Below are 24269 nucleotides of genomic sequence, written 5' to 3'. Positions count from 1 at the left end.
ATGTTATTCAGTGGGGCTTGAAAGTGCCATTAGTATTGCATCCTTTGACTTAGACACAATAAAATCTCAAGGGCTCCTGTTAGTTTAGAGCAGGGGTGGGGAACCTTTTTTCTGCCAAGGGCCATTTGGATATTTATGACATCATTCGCAGGCCATACAAAATTATCAACTTAAAAATTAGCCTGCTATATTTGGTCAAACATTTAGCCAAGAGGCATAACCGGAGATGGCTCGAAGTGTCTGCCACGTAGAGCGACTTGCTTTTGAGCTCTGCCGTCCCCAGCTGGGCCCAAGAGATTCAGGCAGGGCAGCATCCTTCTGAACTAGAGATAAGCCAGGACCCATGGAGGGCCAGACCAAATGATTTCTCAGGCCTTATACGGCCCCCGGGCCTGACGTTCCCCACCCCTGGTTTAGAGGTAAAGGCATCAGACTAAAAAGTGGCATGAGGTCAAGGACCTTGGAAGATTTACAGTGCAATCCTAACAGTTACAGTTTTTTAACACTGTTTAGGATTTCACTGTTAGGACAGTTTGAAAATATTTATGTTTAAAAAGAATGTTGGGGGGTCTCTTCAGCTGATCCTTATCCCAACCCTCTTTCTTCTTTCCTACATTTTTATCCTACCCTTCCCCCAGGGAACCCCAGTCAGCATCTTGAGTCTGAGTGAGCTTCTTCTCCCTCAGGTATAGCAGCGGTTCTCTCTGGCATGGAATGTTCTGCCCTGTGCCTTGGGGCTCAGGGCAAATATAGGATCCCCCTCTGTCTGCTGGGTATATATGAGCTTTAGAGTGACCTGGCGGGGAAGGCTGTCAGATTCAGATTCAGACACCTTTATTGGCATAGTAAAATAGCAACAAGGGAGCACAAATACAGGCACCCGCAAGGATTCACAAACAACAACTGGCCAAAACTCAGCCATCAAGTTAAAACACTTCAATCTAAATACCATAACAATACATTCATCCAGCCAGCGGATATGAACTGCAGCGAACACCGGCACCCTTCCAGTTGATGTCGCCCAGTGCCTACAAATTACCTCGGTTGGTTTTAAGCTGTTTGTTTTTTCTTTACCCTCTTATTTTTATTTTTGATGACAATCATCAGAAACTCTGCCACATGTTCGGTGACAGCAGGTGTCTTGTCCTCTAATAAAAATTTGATGCCATCATGTGTTAATTTTTTTAAGGGCGTAATGTGAGGATTGATTAATTCTAGACGTTGTTTATGATACAGGGGACAGTACAAAAGGATATGCTCAACTGATTCTGGTTCTGTCATCTGACAGCTGCAAATTCTTTTGTTCCAGGGGATACCCCTGTATCTGCCAGAAACTATAGCTGATGGGAATGTGTTTAATCTGGCTAACATAACTCTGCGCCGGGAGGGGTGGGTTAAGTTGAAAAAATAATCAGCCATTGATCTTTTTGGAAAGGGGAAGTTTGTCAAGAGCTGGAAAACTGGGCTGTCATGTGGGAAGCATCTAATGGGATTAACGGAGCTGGGATTCACTGTGCTTGAGGAGGAAGAGAGTATGCTCGTGGTGGTGTCCCTTCCAGGATCCCAGTCTTGAGCAAGAGGAAGATAAGCCATGAATTAGAAGAGGAATGGTAGTACAACTTTCGTTTTTGTGCTTTCCTTAGGCTTAGATGTCCTGTTAAAATAATCAGGAAATGAATTTGGGAGCGATACTGCATCTAGGTACAGTGGAGGGTGGGGATGATGCCTGATCTACAAGGGAATTGGACCTCATGCCTCCTTGTCATTTCTCTGTTGCTGAGTAGGGAGCATCTTGCTGGGGTACGATTCTGACATGGGCAGGGTTTTTTTCTCCATTGATTTGCCCCTTCCAGTGCTTTGGAATGAAGACAGAATGCAACAGCTGCTGTTTCTTGTATATTCAAGCTAGGGGAAGTATGTCACAGAGAGCAGTTTGGCTCTCAAATTGCTCTAGTAGACCGGCCTCTCTGCAATTCCTGGCAGGTTCTCAGCTGCCACAGGGCCCACAATGCTTTTGAACTTGCTTCGGGTCATAGTGCTTGTATACTTCCTCAGCCTAATTAACTAAACCAACTGGAGGAATGGGAGAGCCAAGAGAAGCTATAGGAAGAAAAGTTTTGTGAGTTTGAGGATCTATCAGGCAGTCCTGCTTACTTGCATGGAAAGAAGATACACAACTGGAACAGACTCTTCCCCGGGGAGAATGAGGAAGGAATCTTCCCTGTGGGACTAGGTGGGCAAAGTCCCCATTCTAAGGATGCCTCCTGCTGAGTACGAAATTTTAATTTCTTCCATGAAATCTGCTGTAACTTAAGATTTCCCAATATTCAGAATTAATTTCAAAAGTCCGTGTGTTCCTAACTGATTTAAGAAAGAGGTACATTCTTGCATACTGCTAGCAATAATAATCTTCGCAGCCACAGGGAACAACTTCTATCTATTAACTGTATAAAGAAATCCCAAGCATATGTGCTTCATATACTACTCATCAATAGTCTAGTGGAAAATAAGTTAATAATAAGTCGTTATAATAATAATTATAATTACAGTTAATAATTATTAACTATTTAATTAGTTAATAATTAGTTATTGGAGGAAAACTTACCAGGTGCCCCTATCAAGCCTGTGTCTCCTGGGGGTCCTGGGAGGGAAATTCCTGGTGGTCCAGGTTCTCCTCTATTGCCTTTGGATCCAGGTTCTCCAATGCATCCTGGAGGCCCCATTTCACTTAAACCTTTATAGGAAAGTAACTGCACAATGTAAAGCTTCACATGAATGAAAGACAGATGTACAAGATGGAAATTCCAACTGAAGCAGTATATCTGCCTTTCCAGGTGAGTCTGGAACCCTTGGAGCATCCCATCCCCCCCCCGAAAGACCACCTGAAGATTGGTAAGTATGCCTGAGCAGCATCCCAAAAAGTATAAATGGCTATTGCCACAAAGTAAAATTGGCAATTAAAAAGCCATCTCAGGAATGCAAGAATTGCTTTACACATGCATGCAGACTTCTCTGGACCTTTTAGTTTGGTTGCAACGAGCTTGTAAGCCTGAAATGCAGCAAATATCACACTGATTTTCAGCTGCATAACTGTTGACCTTAATATAAATTATTTTTAAATTTGGTTTTCTTATAAAGTTTTCATGATCTAGTCCATTCTCATTATGTTAATAGTGATCAATAATTGCTGGATGATCCAAGCTTTAAATATTGGAATAATAAATTTAAGTGCTATTGTGCTTCCGGATGTAGTATGATTTTTACCAAAGCCAAAAGAATGATCTTATTACTTGGTATTAAAATTGTTTAACATGCAGTTTATATATCAATTATCATTCCTTACCTGGAGGTCCTGATAAGCCTTTTTGACCCTGTAGTCCATTCAAGCCATCTAGTCCAGGCAATCCTGGAGGACCTTTGAAATATTGCAAAGAAACAAAACAAAAAACCCAAAACCACAAACGAGGGAGAAAAACCAGAAGTTATTTTACAAATAAATACATAAATAAAACATTGAATATTTTTTTTCAGTTTGAACATTGACATGGATGTTTACTGAAAACCTCAGGCAGCTGAAAAATATGCCACATCGTTAGCAGATGTGGACTTTTTTTTAAAGTAAAAAATTTACGCTTAGGAAGCCAATAAAACCAAAGAGCTTCTTTCCTTTTGTACATTGACAACAGATTTCCTGGCATTAAAAATCGAGCGGATTTAATTCTTTAACATTACTTCTTCTCTATTATTTTGTTAGTTAAGTATTTATAGCCTCTCTTTCACTCGAGCAACATTTCATTAAAAATTACAAAATAAAAGTAACAATCACGCTTTCACTTCTCTTGGCACTTTTTAAAATGTGTAGAAGAGCCTTAGTTTGGGGGGAGGAGACTTACCAGTGGCAAGAAAGAAAGAAAGAAAGAAAGAAAGAAAGAAAGAAAGAAAGAAAGAAAGAAAGAAAGAAAGAAAGAAAGAAAGAAAGAAAGAAAGAAAGAAAGAAAGAAAGAAAGAAAGAAAGAAAGAAAGAAAGAAAGAAAGAAAGATGAATCTTGAAGGTGTTCTACCTTAAAGACAGGACTGATCGGCTCTCTCCATGACTACTCTGTTTCATCTGATATGAGCCATATAACCAGTGACCACTATTGACCCAGAAGTAGAATTCTTAACAGAACATCTGTGAAAACAGAAATCTGTTTATGGTAGGTTTTTTTGGCTAAATGTTAGGCAAGAGACATGGCCAGTATGCAGCAACTCACTCCAGCATCAGTATCTAATTTGTTGCTTAGATTTCTCTCGATTCTTGGCTTATTTAACCATGATTGATAGTTTTGTTTACTTTGCTTTCTAAGCAATTTCTAACATTTTTGCCAACAATCCATTACAACGGCAACACTTGTAAGTCTATATTTGGAGCAGTCACAGTTCTATACTCTCAGTTTGCTGAAGTGGAAGTCAGCCATTATTTGCTATATTTTACAGCACAGTACTGTCTGTAGCTAGCCTTATTTAAATGTATGTGACCAGTGAAGTAAATGTAAAGGGTAACTCAAATAAGTATGGTTTCAGGACTAGACCTTTAATTATAGCTTTTGGGAAAGCAATTTTAAAATAGCCATGGGTTTGTTACGCATCCCCTGGAATACCATTCTCTTACATCTAAAGATTGTTTAAATAAGACCACTGTTGGCATAATAAGCAGCAAGTAGGATTTTTAGTCTAAAAATAATGAATTCTTTTGACTATTAAAAGTTTTCATTTCAGACACACAATAAACCCACTTATTTGTCTTTTTGAAGGTCCATGGTATTTGGAGGTCCATGAAAATCTCCTCCAACACCACATTTCAAATGAATCATCTTTCTTCCTGTCAGTATTCTTCATTGTCCAGCTTTCACATCCATACATTGTAATGGGGAATATGATGACATGATTAACTTGATCTTGGTTGCCAGCGACACATCCTTACACTCAAAAATCTTTTCTAGCTCCTTCATGGCTGCCCTTCCCAGTCTCAAACTCCTTCTGAGGTCTTGGTTGCAGTCTCCATTTTGGTGGACGATGAAGCCAAGGAACAGAAAATCTTGAACAATTTCAATTTCTTCGTAATCAACCATAAAGTTGTATAATACCCCAGTGGTCATTAATTTTGTCTTCCTGATGTTCAGCTGTAATCTTGTTTTGGCACTTTCTGCTTTAATTTTTATCAGTAGTCAACTGCATATCTTAAACTGTTAATGTTCCTTCCACCAATTTTCACTACACCTTCATCTAAATTTAATCCAGCTTTCCTTATGATATGCTCTGCATATGGTTTGAAGAGATAGGGAGATAAAATGCTTGTCTGACACCTTTGCCAACTGGAAACCATTCTGTTTCTCCATATTCTGTCTTAACAGTAGCCTCTTGTCCTGAATACAGGTTACACATCAAAGCAATCAGATGCTATAGCACACCCATTTCTTTTAAAACCAGCCATAGCTTTTTATGATCCAGACAGTCAAACTCTTTGCTGTAATCTATGAAACATATGCTGATTTTCTTCTGAAATTCTCTCATATGCTCTAGTAACCAATATGAATTTTCAGTATGATCTCTAGTGCCTTCTCCTTTGCTGAATCCAGTTTGAACATCTGGCATTTCTCTTCCCATAAATAACAGTCTTTGTTGAAAGATTTTGAGCATCACTTTACTCACATGAAAAATTAATGTGATGGTCTAATAAATGCTGCTTTTATGTCTCCTTTTTCGAAATTGCAATGTAAATTGACTGTTTCCAGTTTGTGGGCCATTGTTTTGTTTTTCATAATTGATGGCATATTCTTAAAATTTCAGGACTCCATTTCTGTGGCTTAAAATAGCTGTATAGATATCTCATCTACTCCAGGTGATTTTTCTCCTCCCAATTGTTTTCAGAGCACTTTCAAAATCTGTAGGTTGTTCTTCAGAAGTTTCTCCTTGGAAGGAATCTGTTATGCTTTCATCTCTTTTGTATAGTTCTTGAGTGTATTGTTTCCATCTTTTTGTTCTGTTCAGTTGATGTATTTCTGTGTTGATCTTTCAGTATGCCTAACCATGCTTTAAATTTCCCTTTAATTACTTGGATCTTGTGGAACAGATGTCTTGTTCTTCCTTGTGTGCATGATAATATATAAAACAAAGATGGTGGCTGCTGACTCATATTCCACTGCTAAACTTAATTCCCTACATTAGTTCATACCATTAATGCAAAAGCAAGAGCTGTGACACTTTTGATTGTACATGAGTAACTGTACCCCATTCTATAGATTTATTCATTTAATTTTGAAAATTTATATGCTGCCTCTTCAGAGATCTGCTCAAAGATGTTTATTTGCCTGTTTAGAGGCTCAAAATTTAAAAAAATATTTCAAGAATTAATCAAATTTGACCCCTAGAGGAATTAAGACATACCCCTGACTTCAGTGACAGCATGATTAGGTCAAAGGTGTATTTCCAAAGTGCCCAACATTTTATGGCTTACAATTATATTTGCTGCCATTAATTCAATACTCATACAATCATAGAGTTGGAAGGGACCACTAGGGTCATCTAGTCCAATCCCCTGCACAATGCAGGAAATTCACAACTACCTCCCCCCCACCCTGTGACCCCCTACTCCATGTCCAGAATATTATTACATTTGCTGTCATATCTCATAAAAGATCTACCACTTACAATATTTACCTTTTCTACCTGGGGGTCCAGGTAATCCTGGAAAACCTGGAGGTCCCAAAAGGCCAGGATTACCTTGCTCACCTGGAGTTCCTGCTAATCCTGCAGCTCCCTGAGCTCCTACAGGTAGAGAAGATGTGTGTCAAATCATATGAAGCTGCCTTGTACTGAATCAGATCATTGGACCATCAAGCTCAGTACTGTCTACTGAGGCTGGCAGTAGCTCTCTAGTATCTTATGTGAAGGTCATTGACATCACCTATTACCTGATCCTTTTAACTGGAGATGCCAGGGACTGAACTGAAGACCTTCAACATGCTAAGCAGATACTCTACAACTAAGCTACAGCCACTCAAAAAGCATTTGCTACTTTCTTCTTGCCGGTTCAGCTCCTCCACAACAGAATGGATATATTTTGTTGAGGTGTATATAGGGGGATTATGGAGCCAGCATGGTGTAGTGATTAAACTGCCGGGCTAGGATCTGGGAAACCCAGATTAAAATCCCCACTCATGCCATGGAAGCTTGCTGGTTGACCTTGGGCCAGTCACACACTCTCAGCCTTGACTCTGGCTAGTATTTTGATGGGAGACCTCCAAGGAATATCAGGTCATGACAAGGAGGCAGACAATGGCAAACTACCTCCGAATGTCTCTTGCATTGAAAACCCTACAGAGTCACAATAAATCAGATGTGACTTGACAGCAAAGACAATACAAAATAAAAAAAAAATAGAGGGGGATTGTAAAAGTATAACATAATATCAACAATGCATTCAGACCAGCCTAACTTTTGGCATACCAAAGCAACAATTATTTTTCAAATGTTTGTAACCATTAAATGCCACTCTAGCTTGAACCCCATCTTTGCCATCATTAGGCACATGACTGACTTACCAAAGCACAGGTTGATGCAATAGATATCACTATGGTTTAAGATAGTCATATGAGCCTGTACATCAGCCTTAATTTCTCTTCTGCTTTTATTATTTCATTATTGATAAGTTTTCCAATGACTTATCCATTGTGACCTTGTAGCTGATTATTTGTAATAACAGATTGAAACATTTTCTTTCTTTTCTTCCTCCTTACCTGGGAAGCCAGGAGTTCCTGGATTTCCAGGTACCCCTTTAGGTCCTGGTGTTCCTGTTTCCCCTTGAACACCTGATACTCCTTGAACACCTGGTAATCCAGCAGGTCCTTCAAGGAACAAAAAATTAAACAATTTCGTAGTGTAAAAGATTTCTAGTAGAGCATATTTCCAAGTACTTAGTTTTGTTGTGTTTCTCAGCAGACAGCTTTTCAGTAACATACCAATATATTGCCTCCTCCATGAGTGGTAGAATGCCAAATAGTGCCTTTATGGGCACACATGCTAGCTCGAATACAACAGCGTCAGCACTAATGACCCAATACTTTCCAAAAATATAGGACCATTTCTTTCTGTGCCCGAATTTAATGCTGAACAAATTGTTTCTTTCAGTACCCAGGCAGATGATTCTGGTGCATTCTAGGAGCTCGCACTAGCCACTGCCCATCAGATTCAATTAATTCAGACTCCATAGTCCACCATTAAGTGCTAAGCTGAACACACATGAACACATGAAGCTGCCTTCTACTGAATCAGACCCTTGGTCCATCAAAGTCAGTATTGTCTACTCAGACCAGCAGCGGCTCTCCAGGGTCTCAGATAGAGGTCTTTCACATCACCTACTTGCCTACTCCCTTTATCTGGAGATGCCAGAGATTGAACATGGAACCTTCTGCATGCCAAGCACTGCATGTACCACTGAGCCACGGCCCCTTCCCAGCTGTACAAAATCTCTAGAGAAGACCGTTCTGTATAACTGTAGCTCAGCTGTAACAATATTACTACTGCATCACTCTGCCTTTTTGCCACATATAATTCATAAAAACATGAATAAAATATTGCTGGTCTTTATTTTCATCTCTCTGTGTGACTGTAGGTATTTTACACATCATATAAAAGCACAGTCAAGTTTGCCACTAAGTAAACATTCAACAGGAAACTGTGACCAAACATATATTCAACATACATATGTGAAGACAAATGAATATTGCATTTACACTTTACAATTTTAGATGTGTAATAAAAGTTATATAGAGAGAATGATACTATTGATAAAAAGTTAATGTTTGGATGAGAGACCATCTGCCTCCTAGTATCTGAACAAAATAGTGTAGAATTAAGATGGCTGCTGGATTGGTTGCATTTTGGGCCTCTAGGCCCACATTATATAAAATGTAAATAAACCTGTTAAGTTCCTTCACAACCGGCTGGGATCAGTTCATTTGGAGATTTGGAACATCTTCCTAAGTTCCCATTATACCAACCATCCCAGATATACATTTAAAATGTAATGCATTAAATGGTCCAGAATAAGTATATTATAAGTGCTCCTGGTCCCTTTCAGGCAGGTATCTGTCCAAAACAGGTTGGAGGGCAACATAAGACTTTTATTAGGTAGTAGCATGGACCCTAGGGCCACTTTATAAAACAAATATGGTTGACACATGGAAGTATGGAAAGATAAATGTATGGAGCTGCCATATATTGAGTCAGGCCATTGGTTCATCTAATCCAGCACTGTCTATCCTGAAAGGCAGAAGTTCTCTGCATTCTTTGGTACAGCTCTGATACTGGGGAAGCCAGGGATTGAACCTTGAATTTTCTTCATGCACACTGTAAAAGAACTATGGCTTTTAAAAAAAGTTAAAAAACTTCTTCTATACATAACCTTGAACCAATAATAGCAAAACTGACAACTAAGAGACTATAAAGGACATTACAAAATGTATACACGGTGTAACAAAATAAATAGATCGATAACCCTAACCCCTTCACATTTTCCAATGTTCACAGAATACATCCAGCATGCACATGGTGAATATGTCTGCCACATAAAGTATGAACCAGCCATAATTTATCACTTCACGGCTCAAAAGTTAGTTAGCCATAAATACCTGACGTTGAGTCATGAAATCTGCCAACAAATGAAAATCCAATAAAGGAAAAGGAGCAGATGAATCATTTAATCAACATGTTTTTTTTGCAAAATAACCAGAAGTACTATCACCTGGCAATCCTTGATTTCCTGGAGGACCTCTCTTACTAGGCTGGCCAACATGAGTGGCTGAGTCACCTCTGCTACCTGTACAAGTTAAAGATGGAAATTGTTCTGATAAACAAGATATAGACCATACCCAAAATGCGAATAAGTTTCTTTCTCTATGATAACAAAAAAATCTACACGTGCTGTAGCCCAAAATGTCTCAAAAAATGCTGCTTGAGGGTGACTGGGGACCCCCCAGGGACAGTATGAGGGACGGAATCAGAACCCTACCATGGGAGGGGGAATTGGTATAAACCACTCCTCCTTCTAGTAATGGAAATTTCGGCTGGACGCAGGCCATTATGTTCTTTCAAACCATCAAATACCATTTTAAAATTGCTTTCATATCAGCCCTTCCAGCATAGCTTGTCCAAATTAAGGTACATGGCAGTGATCTGGAAATATTTTTTGAAGGCATAGAGCAAATAGGAATCAAATCTAATAATAGTAAAGAGTGATATGATTACTATCAGACATAAAATCTTCATTGAATAAATAATGGAGACCTCTATCACAATTGTATTCTACTCACAAATAGGGATGTGTGTTCAGATATTTCTGGTATTTTTCAGGTATACTCAGGTAGCCAGATGATATTTGGGGTTCTTGGGAATACTGGTGTCCAGGTCTTAAATGCTTTTAGAAATATTAAGAAATATCCATGGCCAGGATCTTAGGTATGCTATACCTGGTTTTCTCCAATTTAACAGGTTTTCTGGGCAATGGGATGAAAGGGGGGAGGGAGGCAGCTCTCCCAGTCACACATTAGAGGAAGTGTTAACTATCTGCCCAATCATGACAATCCTCTCATCCCCCATAGCTTTCTGAGCATGGTCAAAGGAAATACAAAGCAAGCCTGGCTTACATACTTCCATCACAGGTTGTAGTTACAAAAAAAATTAGTCAGCTTCCAGGCCTAGGTATAGTATTGCAAAAAAAAAAAAAAAAAAAAAAAAAAAAGGTTGTGTGGGTTTGAAAAAAAGGCAATTGCAGGTTAGTGCTGGGAATTAAAAAGTCAAGGGTAGTAGGTTAAGAAGTCAGCTTCAAGAGCAGGTTGGTTATTGCTCAGAGTCAGAGTACAGTATAGCCTAGTGTAGCAGCTATTTTAGTTAGGTGAGAGGCTTTGGATCCGAATAATAATCTTTTGTTTACAAGAAATTATTCATGTTTGTATATTTATCTTTCCGAGCGCATTTGCCAAAATCCCAACACCAAGTATTTTTTATATATTCATTAGATTTTTTTGTCACCACCACATCATTACCTTTCGGTCCTTTTGCACCATCAAGTCCTGGTTTCCCCAGAATACCTGGTAATCCCTGTGTACCCTGATTATTTTATTAAAAGAAATTGTGCACATTAGTTATACTATATAAAATAGGCACATCCCGTAACAACATTTTTTCATCTTAAAGCCCTGTGAACAAAATGTATATTGTATTAATCTAATAATTTTAATGTGCCAAACCCTGAATAAATAATGATGATAGACAATATGGTGTGGTTAGATTAATGCAAATAATATAATTAGATTAATACTGGATAATGTAAATAGCAGAATATGACTTTTTAATATCTGGATTTGTTTACATTGACATTTACTCTATGTTTGCTCATGCAGCAAAGTCTGTGAAAACAATGCATAAATGTGACAGAAGAAGGATACATTTCAGTTCCTGAAAGGCTTGCATATGTGGATGGGAAAGAATTACTAAAGCATCAGACTTCACTGGCATTCAACGAGGCTTTACATCCTTGCAATACCACTCTCACATACTCTGAAAATGCTTTAAGCCTTCCTTCTGACATGCCCCGTCTCAGTCTTCCTGGCTCTCTTCCTATTTATGCCATTGTGTTGGTATGCTCCCAGATCACCTACATAATGGGGAAACCCCAGCAAACTTTACTGGCATGGTATACCTTGTGCAAATGCAGTGACTCTGGAGGCAATACATAGGTAGGGTTGCCAAACTCTAAGTGGAACCCGCAGATCTCCTGGAATTATAACTGATATCCAGATTACAGAGATCAGTTCCCCTGGAGAAAATGGCTGCTTTGGACTCTGGCATTATACCCTGCTGAGGTCTCTCCCCTTCCCAAACCCACCATCTCCAGGAATTTCCCAATCTAGAGTTGGCAACCCTACAGGCCAAAAATCAGTGCAATTTTTACACTGTATAAACCATTAGGTTTACATGCCCTTTATAATTTTCAGCATACCTGCTCGCCTTGCTGTCCTTGAAAACCAATGATTCCTCTCAATCCTGGAAGCCCAGGTGGCCCTGGCAACCCTTGAAAACCAATCTGCCCAGCATCACCAAGTTCACCCTTTCGCAGAAGTCCACTGCTTCCTGGCAATCCTGGGATCCCTCTGAATCCACGACTGCCTTTGTCACCTGGAAGTATTTCATGCATTTGTTATAAATGAACTATAAAACCTGAAATTGAAAGGATTCTTTGTCTAGTACATTTTGCACAATTCTGAAATAGTACACTTCACAGTTGCTTAATTGTGGAGTTATGAGTACTTCCCAAAAACCAGGCACCACCTGGAGAAGTTAGTGGAGAGTTTGAACTAAATATTTATCCCCTGGGGTTTAGAAAATAGGAAGTCTGCTTACCCTGTGTTCCTAATAACCCTTCTTCACCAGAAAGGCCTGGCTCCCCATTTTTTCCTTTCTCAGCCAATAGAGTAACACAGCCGTCTTCGCCAGGAAGCCCTCTTTCACCTTACAAGAAGCATAGTGAACATATGCAAATATTTTGCCATGACATTGTAGCTTAAATGTCTCTGTTGGGCTCCAGATCCTGGCCTGTTATGCCTCTGGACAGATAACAGATTTTAAATATTTATTTAAATATTAAATAAAGAGCTAGATGTTTAGAGGGTATTGCCTCCCCTTATGTTTGCGCACCCTGACTGACTACTTGAAATACAGAAGGACCTTACAGAAGATGACAGGAGGGCAGGCATTTAATGATTGTCCACCCACCTCATTGATGTTTGGTTGAAGGCCTCTTGCTCCTTGTCTCACTTCTGTGTTTGACAGAGCAAAAGAAAGGAGAAAGGGAAGAGGAAAGACAGTGCTGGATCTGCCTACTAGGTGCCTTAAATGGGGGAAAAAAAACCATGCCCCAAAGATTCTTATTTAGACAATGTCCTCTGTAGATGCATACTGGAAGGAAAGAAGGAACGTGTACATTTTCTAGCAGGAACATAGAGCATAGATTAGAGCATGGGAGAAGAATAAGATGGGGCAGCCAGAAGAGCAGTTAGTATGCCTCTTGTTTCTAGGGATGAACTGCCACTTGCTTTATCAAGGCAATTACAACACCAAGCACCTGACCACAATGTTAAAATGGAGTTGTGGACTTTTTATTCTAATTTCTGTAATATATATCCTATGCTTCTACTATGACACAGGACAGCTAATTACTTGTAATAAACAGGCTGTGACTGGATGCATTAAAAAAGACCTGTGTGCATGTATTAGACTAGCAGATGAATTTCTTCAGGAGACATTTGAAACTATAAGGGCATTTAAGTTTCAACACACTAAGCAAAGGTTAAGTTATTACACAAGGTTAAATTATTACATACTGAAATTTCTTTTGAAAGGGACTTGGTAAAACAGCTAATAATGTTTTGCTTGGAGAAAACTCAATGAGTATCAGAAACAGTAACAACTACATACCTTTGGAGCCTATAGATCCACATTCTCCAGGGGGCCCACGCTGACCCTTTTGTCCTTGTTCACCTTTTACACCAGGAACTCCATTCTCTCCTTGATTTCCTGGTAGCCCTGGGAAACCCTGAATACCTTGGGATCCTTTGCTCCCTTAACAGAAATATTTAGATAAACGTGAAATTAAATAATACTGTATTGAATTGCTGGGGTTTATAATATCACAGGAAGTTCATGCCATAACATATTTATTAGTCTTTAGGGCACTGCAGGACTTTGTCAATCCACATGTTAAACAAGGTCCTTGTGACCCCTACGTGGTGACAATGAGGACTTTTGATAAGACATGTGCTGAGAGGTCTGTACTCAGCCACAAGGACCTTGTAATGGGTGATACAGTGTAACACATCTGTCTTTTTCTATCAAACCATGCAATAAAGACGACATATGACAAACTGAAAAAATCAATGCAGCTTCAGATTTCTACAGGGATATAAAAAGGGTTCGTGAAGAAGGAGCCATGTTTTGGGATTTAAGTATGGCAGTAAGTGGGTTGTGAAATGATTTTGGCCATGTTTTGTGTAGAACCATTTGTATCATGTATGTTGGCAAACAAAATAAAAGCATATGATTGAGATATTTTGTCCCGCTGTCTGTGAAATTTCTCCTAGAGAGGCTGGAGCTGCACTCCTGCTTGGCAACAAGAGAAAAGAGAGGGGCTGCCCTGAGAAAGCACCACTGGCAGCAGAATGTAGCATTTTTTTCCATGTTGCTTTGTACACCCATCTCTGTATACAGGAGGCTGATGGGGCACTGCTACTGAATAAACTAGGAAATCTGCCTTCACACATCACAACATACCATCAACTACAGTAATAATGATTTTCTATTCCTTGGATTATCAACCAAAAGGAAGACTGCAACCAAGAAATCAGAAGGAGACTGAGACTTGGAAGGGCAGCTATGAAGGAATTTTAAAAGATCCTTAAGTGTAAGGAAATGTCACTGGAGACCAAGCTCAAGATAATCATACAACGATATTCCCCATTACTATGTATGAATGCATAAGTTGGGCAGTGAAAAAAGATGACAAGAAGAAAATTTTCATTTAAAATAAGGTGAAGAAGAGACTGCCAAAAAGACAGATGAGTAGGTTCAAATCAAGCCTGGATTTCCTATAAACTAAATTAACTAAACTAAGGCTATCATACTTTGGTCTCATCATAAGAAGACAAGACTCACTGGAAAAGACAATAATGCTAGGAAAAGTTGGAGGCAGTAGGGAAAGAAGAAGACATTGAATTGATTGGATTGACTTGATAAAGGCAGCCATTGCCTTCAGTTTGCAAGACCTGAGCAAGGCTGTTAATGATAGGAGGTTTTGGAGCTCGTTTATTCATAGGGTCGCCATAAATCAGAAGTGACTTGACAGTACCTAAAACACACTGTTAATAAACCAGATGCCAATCAAGATTTAGAAACCCAATTTAGCACCCACCAACAAACCACCATCAGTGGCATGGACTGCACGGAAATGTCCCATTATATCATAGTTTCAAATGTTATATCATAGTTTCACATGTCACGTTATATCATAGTTTAATCCAACTCTTATTTATACACTGGCTTATTGTGACTTCGAATTAAACTTTAATACTCCTGTCCATGCCCACTTCAGTGTCATTATCTCTGGACTGTGGGCCCAAGTCCAGAGCTGAACTTGCCTACCATCTGGCTTTTAAAAGCCAAGGAAATATGAGAGCCAATGATTAGAAGTATAGCATATGTAATAAACAGGAGAGTTATTCTGAAATGCAAACGGTTTAGACAAGAGCTTCTGTACCTTTTTGTCCTGGGAGGCCCTGCAATCCATTATCTCCTGGAAGGCCTATATTTCCTCTTAAGCCTGGAAGTCCAGGGGGCCCTGTTGTTCCAGGAACTCCTGGCATACCTTTCATTCCAGCTGGGCCTGGTGGTCCCACATCTCCTTGTAGGCCTTTGGAGCCCTTTAAACCTGAGAAAACATTTTCATTGAGACAACCTTCAGCGGTGGAATGCACACCTTCCAGAAGCCTAAGCCAACTAATTTGTTTCTCTGAAGCCCCTAGGCCCATGCAGTCCAAATTCCTTCCATGTTACTTCTACCATTGTCATAGCTCCCAGTCCTACCACTTATCATCTTCGTGACTTGTTTTTCAGTGTAGCTGAGCTTATAATGAAATAACCTCCAACATTTCTCAGAGGATAAAAGGAGGATAGTTGATGGTCATTTCCAGACAAAACCACCATTATGAGATTCCCCCCTCCCAAATTTCATTCTCATGTACTGCATTGGATGCTAAAAACTCAGGGCTTTAAATTACTGACTTAGAACAACTGTGATAAATATGTCTGGGTGCCTTTCCACTGAAAGCCTCTTTTTCACATACACATTTTTTTTTAGTTTGTTTAAGGTGCTCCTCATCACGGAGAGCAACAAAAGTTCAAAATAGAATACCATCATTATTTTTATCGACACAGATAAATGGGGAATGGAATTAAATGAAAAGAAAAACTTGTCACTTAGCTGTGAATTTTCATTCTCAGTGTTTCCAGGGTCAGATCATCTATACCTCCTATTGGTAACAGGCAGAATCTCATGATGATTTTTTACAACCAATGTGAGGGTACTTCCCAACACTAAGCCTACAGTCTGTAAAAAGCACCCATCCATTCTGTAACTTTAACTGAAAATTAATCCAGCATCACCAATTCTCAGCACAACTTTCTATACTTATGAAGGACATCCACATGAAAGAGAAAACAAGAAAACCGGGCGCATGCCACCAGACTAACTAATTGAGCTGCCTACTGTAGTAGCTAGCTGTCTGAACAGTCAGATAACTGGTTCCCACTAGGTCAGCATTAGTGCTAGTATAAGGAAAAGGAGCATTGGGGTTCTGGATCTATTGGCAGTCAGGCAACAAGGTGCCAAGCCAGCTGCACAGGCCTCTGCTGCTCCAGTCCTGTGCTGTGAATTGGAGCTTTGCTTTTGGAAATGGAAGTGGGGGTAGAAGAAAGAACCTAACAGTAAGAAGCCACACTCATGGCACATGTTCCCTGCCCCAAACTGGAGTTGAAGACCTACATAAATGTTGGATTAAAGGAAAGTCAGCATGCCTGGACACTGGGGGCGGGGGTAGACACATTATATTTTTCTTTGCATTGGAACCTGATTGTGTGTATGTTATGTTCTTACTGAATAGAATGCCTCTCCTTGCCAAAGCTGGGAGCTTCTCTCTGACTCCTCCTTCTCTTGCTGTCCCTTTGGTGTTCTCTCCTTCTCCTCTCCTGTGAGGGACTATGCTGACTTTGCATTCACCCAATGATAGATAAGCTATTCTGTTATAGTAACTCATGGAATTATAAGGAATAAACTGCTGCACAGTTCATTACTAATTTTTCAGGTTCTTATGAGGAGTGCATTACATTTTTACTGGCAGATGCGCTCCCTTATAGTTTCTTTTCAAATGGCTGTTTTTGTCTATTAAAATTAGGAAGAAATTCATATTCTCTACTTAATAAGGTTTTCTACTTAAACTATGCCTTAAGTTTTAAACTCTGCTGAGTACTGGGCATATTTTAAGTAGTGATTGGATGGATTTATAGTATATACTATAAATTTTGATACATTCTAATGTTATTTACACACGTTCTTGCATATGTCTGTATCTGATATTTATGTTATGTTATATTGAGATATTACAATATGGTTACAACATTAAATTAGTAACCAATGAATGAATTCCAATACTAAATTGGGGGATGCGGGGGAGAAGACATTTTATATAGCTCCTCTATGAGGCTCCTGCAACTAGAAGAAGACATCAAACCATCAACTCTGTCTCCACTGACGAGGACCACGGGATTGGCCTCATCATCCTATTATCTTGAGTAAATGGAATATCACACTTAAGGGCCAAAGATGAAACGAGGCCTTTCTTTAACAGTGAGGGCCACAGTCTAATAATCACTTCCATGGAAAGCCTCTACTTGCAAACTGATCACCCAAGGAACCAAGACTGGGGAAGCTAAAAAATAATCAATTAATCTAGCTCCTCTTAAGAAATTCATGTGGATTTTTCTTTATCATCTATATTTCTCTGTCCATTCAATATCACAAGTCTTCCTTTTACAACAAAATCCAGCAGACTCAGCCACGCTGCATTTCTCTTCATATCCAGAGCCATAAAAATATCCCATCTCTCCATTTCAGACCCATTCATCCCTCCAGCTGTCAATAATTGTTAGTGAATAGATCCAATTCAAGCATTGAAATCACCAGCAATTAACAGCTTAGCTCTGGGATAGGATATTACTAATCTTTCAACTAAATCCCTTATCTTCCTCCAATTACTCAGGGGGTAAATAAACTGATATTAATATAAGGGAATAATTTTTAAATTTCATTTTTAAATTTCATATATACAGCTAAGGCTAATGAAGAAATCTCCTTCAGCTCTATTACAGCACATTGTAATGTGTTAGAAATTAAACAAGCCACTTTGAGTGCCTTCCATTATTACCTACACAAGCCTAACTGAAAATGCTACATAGCCTGTTCAACAGATTTCATTGACCACCCAAGTTTCCTGGGGTAAAATCCATTTTATATTACTTTGTATCCTCTTAAACAAATATAATAGATATGACAGCAAATAGAATAAAATAATAAGATAAATAAGATAAAATAATAAGATAAAACAAACAAAATAGACAAAACAAAACACCTTCCCTGACCAATAACAAAATATACTACTCTCCCATGACAATCTCTCTTGCCAAAACAAGCCCCCCAAACCAGTTGGTCAGAAAAAACTCTTTCACAGCACACTTGTTATCTTCCTACATGAGAATTTTCTCTCCCATGAAGGGAAAACCAAAAGCCAGAGAAAGGAATTAAAACAAAAAATAAAAGCAAGAGCACACCACCAACAAATGCCCAACTCCACGGATCAGAAGTGGGAAACTCCCATAGGCCTCATTCCCAGAGGGGGAGAAGAAAAGTCATTAGAAAATTAAGGCATTAATGCACACTCCCTCCAATAGGAGTAGAAAGGGGGAGGGGAATCCTGCTATTGCTACCTGGGCAGGCTGGTCTCGGTAATCGTAGGAAACCTCCTCCTTTTGGTCACACAAACTCATCATGGGAACCAATGAACTCTGACCGTGAAAGCCTTCGACAATATTTTCATCATGGGATTCTGCTCATTATTGAGAGATGACATTTCCCAAGAGAAATGACTGTGCCACCCTGGTAACATTGAAGAATGTGATGCTTTCTTCCCTGATGTACTTCCTTGATTGTAATGTGCTCACCTGAAGCGCCTCGTGGTCCAACATTGCCTGGAGGTCCTGGTGGCCCATGCAAGCCTCTGTCACAGGTCAGGCCAGATGAGCCAGGATAGCCTGGGGCTCCTGTAGACCCCTTTCTTCCTCTAAGACCTTTAGCTCCTGGGAATCCTGGTGTGCCAGGCTGTCCTGCAAAGAGATTACATTTCTCAGGAGCAAAAAATTAAGATAAGAAAACCACTTTCCATTATAACATTCTCATTAATTGGAAGGAGTTCTTTTTAATTTGGATTGACACAGCTTACTTAAACCTGGTATTGATTCATTGAATAAAGTTCCTAACCAAATTATCTCTGTCCCAACCTTAAACATTATCTCTGTCCCAACCTTAAACATTCCCTGCTCTGGACTTGTACTCATTTTCTTTAGTTTAGACAACAAAGATGAGACAGGAGAAGGAAAGTGGAATCACTGCTAAAAGCTGCATCGCAAAGCAATCGCGCCACAGTATTCCATGGTAAGGCCAACTCTTTATTCACAGATTGACAGAATGTTCTCCTCATCTTTTCTGAGCCCATGAGATTCTACCTCTAAGCGCTCCCCCTTTCCTTCTCCTTTTTTCAACTATAGTTTTCCAAACAGAACCAGGTCTTATGTTCTTCAACTTCTTATGTGAGAAATACTATTTATGAATATTATCATGCTTTCTACTCTGCTCCCTCTCCAAGAATTGGGGGCCCAAACAAAATCTAAAAATAAAATAAAAGATTAATCTGTATAAATGTTACTCATACCTTGAATCCCAGGAAGACCTGTGTCCCCTCTTATACCAGGCAAACCTGGTAGTCCTGGTAGTCCTCTGATGCCTGGAATTCCTGGAGGGCCATAACTGTCATCACCTGGAACACCTTTCTGACCTTTAGGCCCAGGAGGACCTGGCAATCCTGGGGCACCATCCACCCTAGAACCACTTTTACCGTCTTCACCTAGATCACCAGTCTCACCCCTGATACCTACAGAACAATGAAATCTCTGTAATTTTAAACTGCTTTAATGATAAGAAATTGAAATTGTCAGTGTTTTAGATACACACATTTTAAAATACAAACAGGGTAGGACTTTCAACCAAGGTAAACATTGAGTCCCAAACTCAGTTTTGCTATCTGATCTACTTTAGCTAGTTATGCAAGGAGCTAAGCACTGGGCTTTATCCAAAAGGCACATGATCTATCACTGAGCCTCAGGTTTTTCCTAAAACAGAATTTAATCGATGATCTTACAACATTAAACTACTGTTGTGGAGTTTGCATAGCACACAAAGAAAAAGAGGCAGAACTAATTCAAGGTTAACAGTTCATATTGCAATCTGTGCATTCCTACATCTAACAAATAAAATACTCTGGCCTTCTCTCACTTACCTTCTGGACCAGGAATGCCTAATGTTCCTGCTTTGCCCTGTTGGCCTTTTGGGCCATCAAAACCATTGGGACCAGGTCGACCAGGTTGTCCTCTTGATCCTTTTGGACCTAAATATGCAGAGAGCACAAACTGAGCATGACTTAGTTGAATGGTTCTAAAGACTTCTGTAAAATACACTCAAACTTTGCTGGATCCTTAATGAAAATGTAGAGGGCAGGATTGTGCCACCTTCTTTGCTTGATCTTACCTGATTCCTCTCCTCACTGCAGCCCCATCTGGTACAGTTTTGGTCCTACAATCCCCAGTTTAGGCTTCTCAGTTTTTAAAAAGGGCCCTTCCTCCCTCTTTCACCAGTGAAAAAACACTAATTTACCTTTTAATTTTGTTATCACTTACATTGATCTTGCTTTTGTATTTTTCTTTTAATGCTGAGAGTTATTGCCTCGTGCTTTATTTTTATATGTTTAAATTGCAGTGGTCTGTTTTATTCTGTAAAATTTAAAGACAGATAACTGATCCTGATGAACAGATAACTGGTCCTGATGTATTTTGCACTTTGAGGCATACCTGGTTTACCTGGAGAACCAGGAGGGCCTGGATTCCCAGGATATCCTACTGCATGCTGAACAGTGCCCCCTAAAACAGAAGAAGAACATCTGTCAACATTTGATTATTAGTCATATAATTCAATACTCCCCAAAAAAGCAACCAAGCATAATTTCAACTGGCTGATTGAAAATGTCAGGGCTGGGCAATAGGCAGCCACAGAACTAGAAAGCAGACAAGTAAATACTGTTACTGCCCAGGAAAACCCCCACCACCTGGAAGTCTTTATAGTCTACTGGTTAGGTAGGTAGAATTTCTCCAGAGTCTAGGAATACAGCAACACTCAAGAAACACTCAGTCTTATATTCATAATGTCTTAACACAAGGAAGTATCTCTTAGATCCATTGGTCTAGCACCAGAAACTGCAAGTAGAAAATTACAAAACATCTCTGCAGTTTTTGGTAATAATTAGAAGGATGAAATGTATTTCACTGCTATCGTTGCAGAGGAAAAACTGAAGCTGCAATCCTAACCACACTTTCTTTGGAACAAGTGCTACTGAACAAAGTGATACATGCAGGTAAACAAGCATAAAGTTGGACAATGAGACCAAAATCTAATATATCAATATTTTATTCACACTATAGCACTGCAATTAATGCATCAAAAAAATTTCAAGAAAATGTCCAACAAAAATTATTTTTCTCTGAGTTGCGCGTTTAAAAATTTACCTTTCTGCCCCTTGGGGCCAGGCAATCCTCTTATACCAGTGCTTCCTGGATCTCCTGGTAGACCGCGGATGCCATGTGGACCTGGGATTCCAAGTCCTGATGGTCCTGGGGGCCCTCTAGGGCCAGGAAGTCCTGGAGGGCCAGGAAATCCCTTATCACCTGATACAGCAATTCCATCATCACCCTGTCAACAATTTATACAGATATGCAATATAGCATATACATGACTTGAAAAACACTAAACAGTGTTGCATTCAAGTAGGTGCCAGATCCCACTACGATGTAGTCAGCTGCAAATCATCATACCAATTTGAGCCCAGGTATAGACTTAAAATTTTGAAAAAGTTACAACATGGATAAGGCTGAAAAATAGGAAACAAAGAGCACACTATATGTTGAAGATAGTATTACATTTTATAATGCTTTTAACACATTTGAAATGTATTCTAATTCCAAATGTGATTATCATGTGTAACAACTGGACCCACAATGATTTCCCCATTTTTAATCAATTGTCCTTATTTATATGACTTTTATTTCCATGTTATCAATTCCCAAAACACTTGTAGTACCACTTCTGTGACTCTGACTTGGAAGCACTCTTCTTACCTATAATGGAGAATGGTGCTACTTTGTGAAGGTGTAAATCCCCCATCGCCACTCTTATTTCAAAGCTCTGACCCTTGACAATTGTCCTTTCTTAAATGCCCGTCAAATCCTTCCCTTTTCAATCTCTTTCAAAAGTATGGGAAGGGGTGGGAGATGAGAGAAAGGTATAAACTTTATCCAAAAGGCACATGATCTGTCACTGAGCCTCAGTGTATTCATTTGTGGATGAGCCTCAGTGAAATTCCTGGTGTATTCATTTGTGGATGGACCCATCCACAGCTCATGAATAAGGGCTCTCAGATCTGCTGGAACTCCAGATCATTTGGGCGAACATGAGTGAAACCGCTAGGGAAGAAATCTAGTCAGTTGTGTTAGGATGTTTTAAAAATTGTTTTATTGCTTGCTTCTCATGTGTGTAATTCCTCACTTAACCACCCCCCTTCTTGTTCCCATACCAGGATCCTTCCCACATACATTTCTTTGCTTGGAATCCTGAACTTTTAAAGCACCTTTTATGTCCCTTCCCCTTTTTAAAATAAAGACTTTCTTCCCATTGCAAACTAGAGTTCTGATATCCTCGAAAACCTAACACATGCCCTTCTAAATTCTTCTGTACACCAATCACAGCAGTAAATCCCAACCTTTTAATTGAATTGTGCTGGGCAACAATATTTTCCTCTTGTACAATATCCCACTGTACACATGGAGTGGGGGGGAATACAGCATGGCTATTCTGCAATCTGGGTAAATGCATTACATAAACAATTACTTTTCTATACTTGTGATCAACTATGTGCATGCCTCCAGCAACTTCTCCAGCTGAATCCTCAAGCACCCTCTCTTTCCCCCTCCCATGTATACACACACATTTTAGATTACAGAAAAATGTAGTTTGGTGGGAAGAGTTGCTGAAAGAAAAATGGCCTCATGAACAATTCTAGAAGAATATTATTCAAATGATAAATTGAACTAAACCCTAAAAAGCTACATCAGCCAGCGAACAAAATTTCTGCAGGTGAGCAGAAGACTACAAAATTGGTAATTTAGTTCTCCTTTTCCAGGAGGACTGGGGAAATGATTTAAATGAATGGTAAAACAGTTGTCAAGACAATTAATTGTACCTGAGGTCCTTTTTCACCAGGAACTCCTGGAACTCCATCCTTACCAGGAAGGCCATTCTGTCCTGGAAGTCCAGGGTCCCCCATAGTGCCCCTTTGTCCCTTTATTCCTTTAAGCAATTGAGAGATTACAATCAATACTTGAAGAAAATCAATATAGCTAATTCTTAACATGGCCCCTCTGTGGATACTTAAATCCAGAGATTGGAGCAATGGACAGACAAGACAGATCTTTTTACAAACCTGAGAAAAGCCTGAGGTTTGCAAAGGGGGTTAACCCCACAAAATGATAAAAGGAGGATTGTAGCTTTAAGCAATAGATGCCCTGTGTCTGTTGCTAGGCAACCACAAGAGTATTGCCAGCCTTCTTCATTTCTGTCCAAAAACGGCAGGGGAAAAGGGAGGGACATTTCCAGAGCTGTTTTGACCTTTGAGGACTCATCAGGGCCAGGCCTGGCACCAAGGTCTGGATGACTTGCTATGACACAACTTGCATGACTAAGCCAGGTCCACCTTCTTCCTACTGTTCAACAACAGCCACCCAATGACAATCAGTGTGGTGTAGTAGTTAGTTTCAGACTAAGATCTGGGAGATCCAGGTTTGAATTCCCACTCTGCTGTGGAAGCTCACTGGGTGATGTTGGCCCAGTCAAACACTTAGCCACAAGTCCAGCACTGCAGCCAATACTCACAGGATTGTTGTGAGAATAAAATGGAGGAGAGGAGAATGAAGTGAACTGCTTTGGGTCCCCATTGTGGAGAAAAAATGGAACATAAATGAAGTAAATAAATAATAAATATTGCTGAAGATGGGGAGCAGATAAAACGTAGGTTGACTGATAGATGTGAAAGAGAGAATGAAGCAGGGAAGGATGAGAATATAGGGGTTGCTAGGAGGAGGGAAAAATGAAATATTGTGGTGAAAGGTTACTGGGAAAAGTAAGGTACTCCCCTGCATGTCTTTGCAGGTTTCCCACCACACAATTGGACCTGATTCAGCCGGTACTG

At 39.6% G+C, this 24269-nt stretch overlaps 1 protein-coding gene across 1 annotated transcript in view; it reads right to left on the bottom strand.

Moving 5' to 3' along the window:
• COL4A4 (collagen type IV alpha 4 chain) overlaps positions 1-24269 on the bottom strand; it is an 80886-nt gene that overhangs the window by 9990 nt on the left and 46627 nt on the right. Inside the window, exons 23-38 of the mRNA XM_056849623.1 lie at positions 23265-23371; positions 21535-21718; positions 20824-20892; positions 20256-20363; positions 19632-19850; positions 18865-19026; positions 15350-15520; positions 13516-13659; positions 12442-12549; positions 12041-12216; positions 11085-11148; positions 9785-9859; positions 7779-7886; positions 6700-6807; positions 3344-3415; positions 2606-2734 (exon numbers count right to left, since the gene is read on the bottom strand). Of these exons, the coding sequence (XP_056705601.1) occupies positions 2606-2734; positions 3344-3415; positions 6700-6807; positions 7779-7886; positions 9785-9859; positions 11085-11148; positions 12041-12216; positions 12442-12549; positions 13516-13659; positions 15350-15520; positions 18865-19026; positions 19632-19850; positions 20256-20363; positions 20824-20892; positions 21535-21718; positions 23265-23371 (2004 nt within the window). The remainder of the gene's footprint in view (positions 1-2605; positions 2735-3343; positions 3416-6699; positions 6808-7778; positions 7887-9784; positions 9860-11084; positions 11149-12040; positions 12217-12441; positions 12550-13515; positions 13660-15349; positions 15521-18864; positions 19027-19631; positions 19851-20255; positions 20364-20823; positions 20893-21534; positions 21719-23264; positions 23372-24269) is intronic.

This window comes from Euleptes europaea, chromosome 5, assembly GCF_029931775.1.
Source record: "Euleptes europaea isolate rEulEur1 chromosome 5, rEulEur1.hap1, whole genome shotgun sequence".
Classification (NCBI taxonomy): Eukaryota; Metazoa; Chordata; class Lepidosauria; order Squamata; family Sphaerodactylidae; genus Euleptes; species Euleptes europaea.
This window is presented reverse-complemented; position numbering and strand designations above follow the sequence as displayed.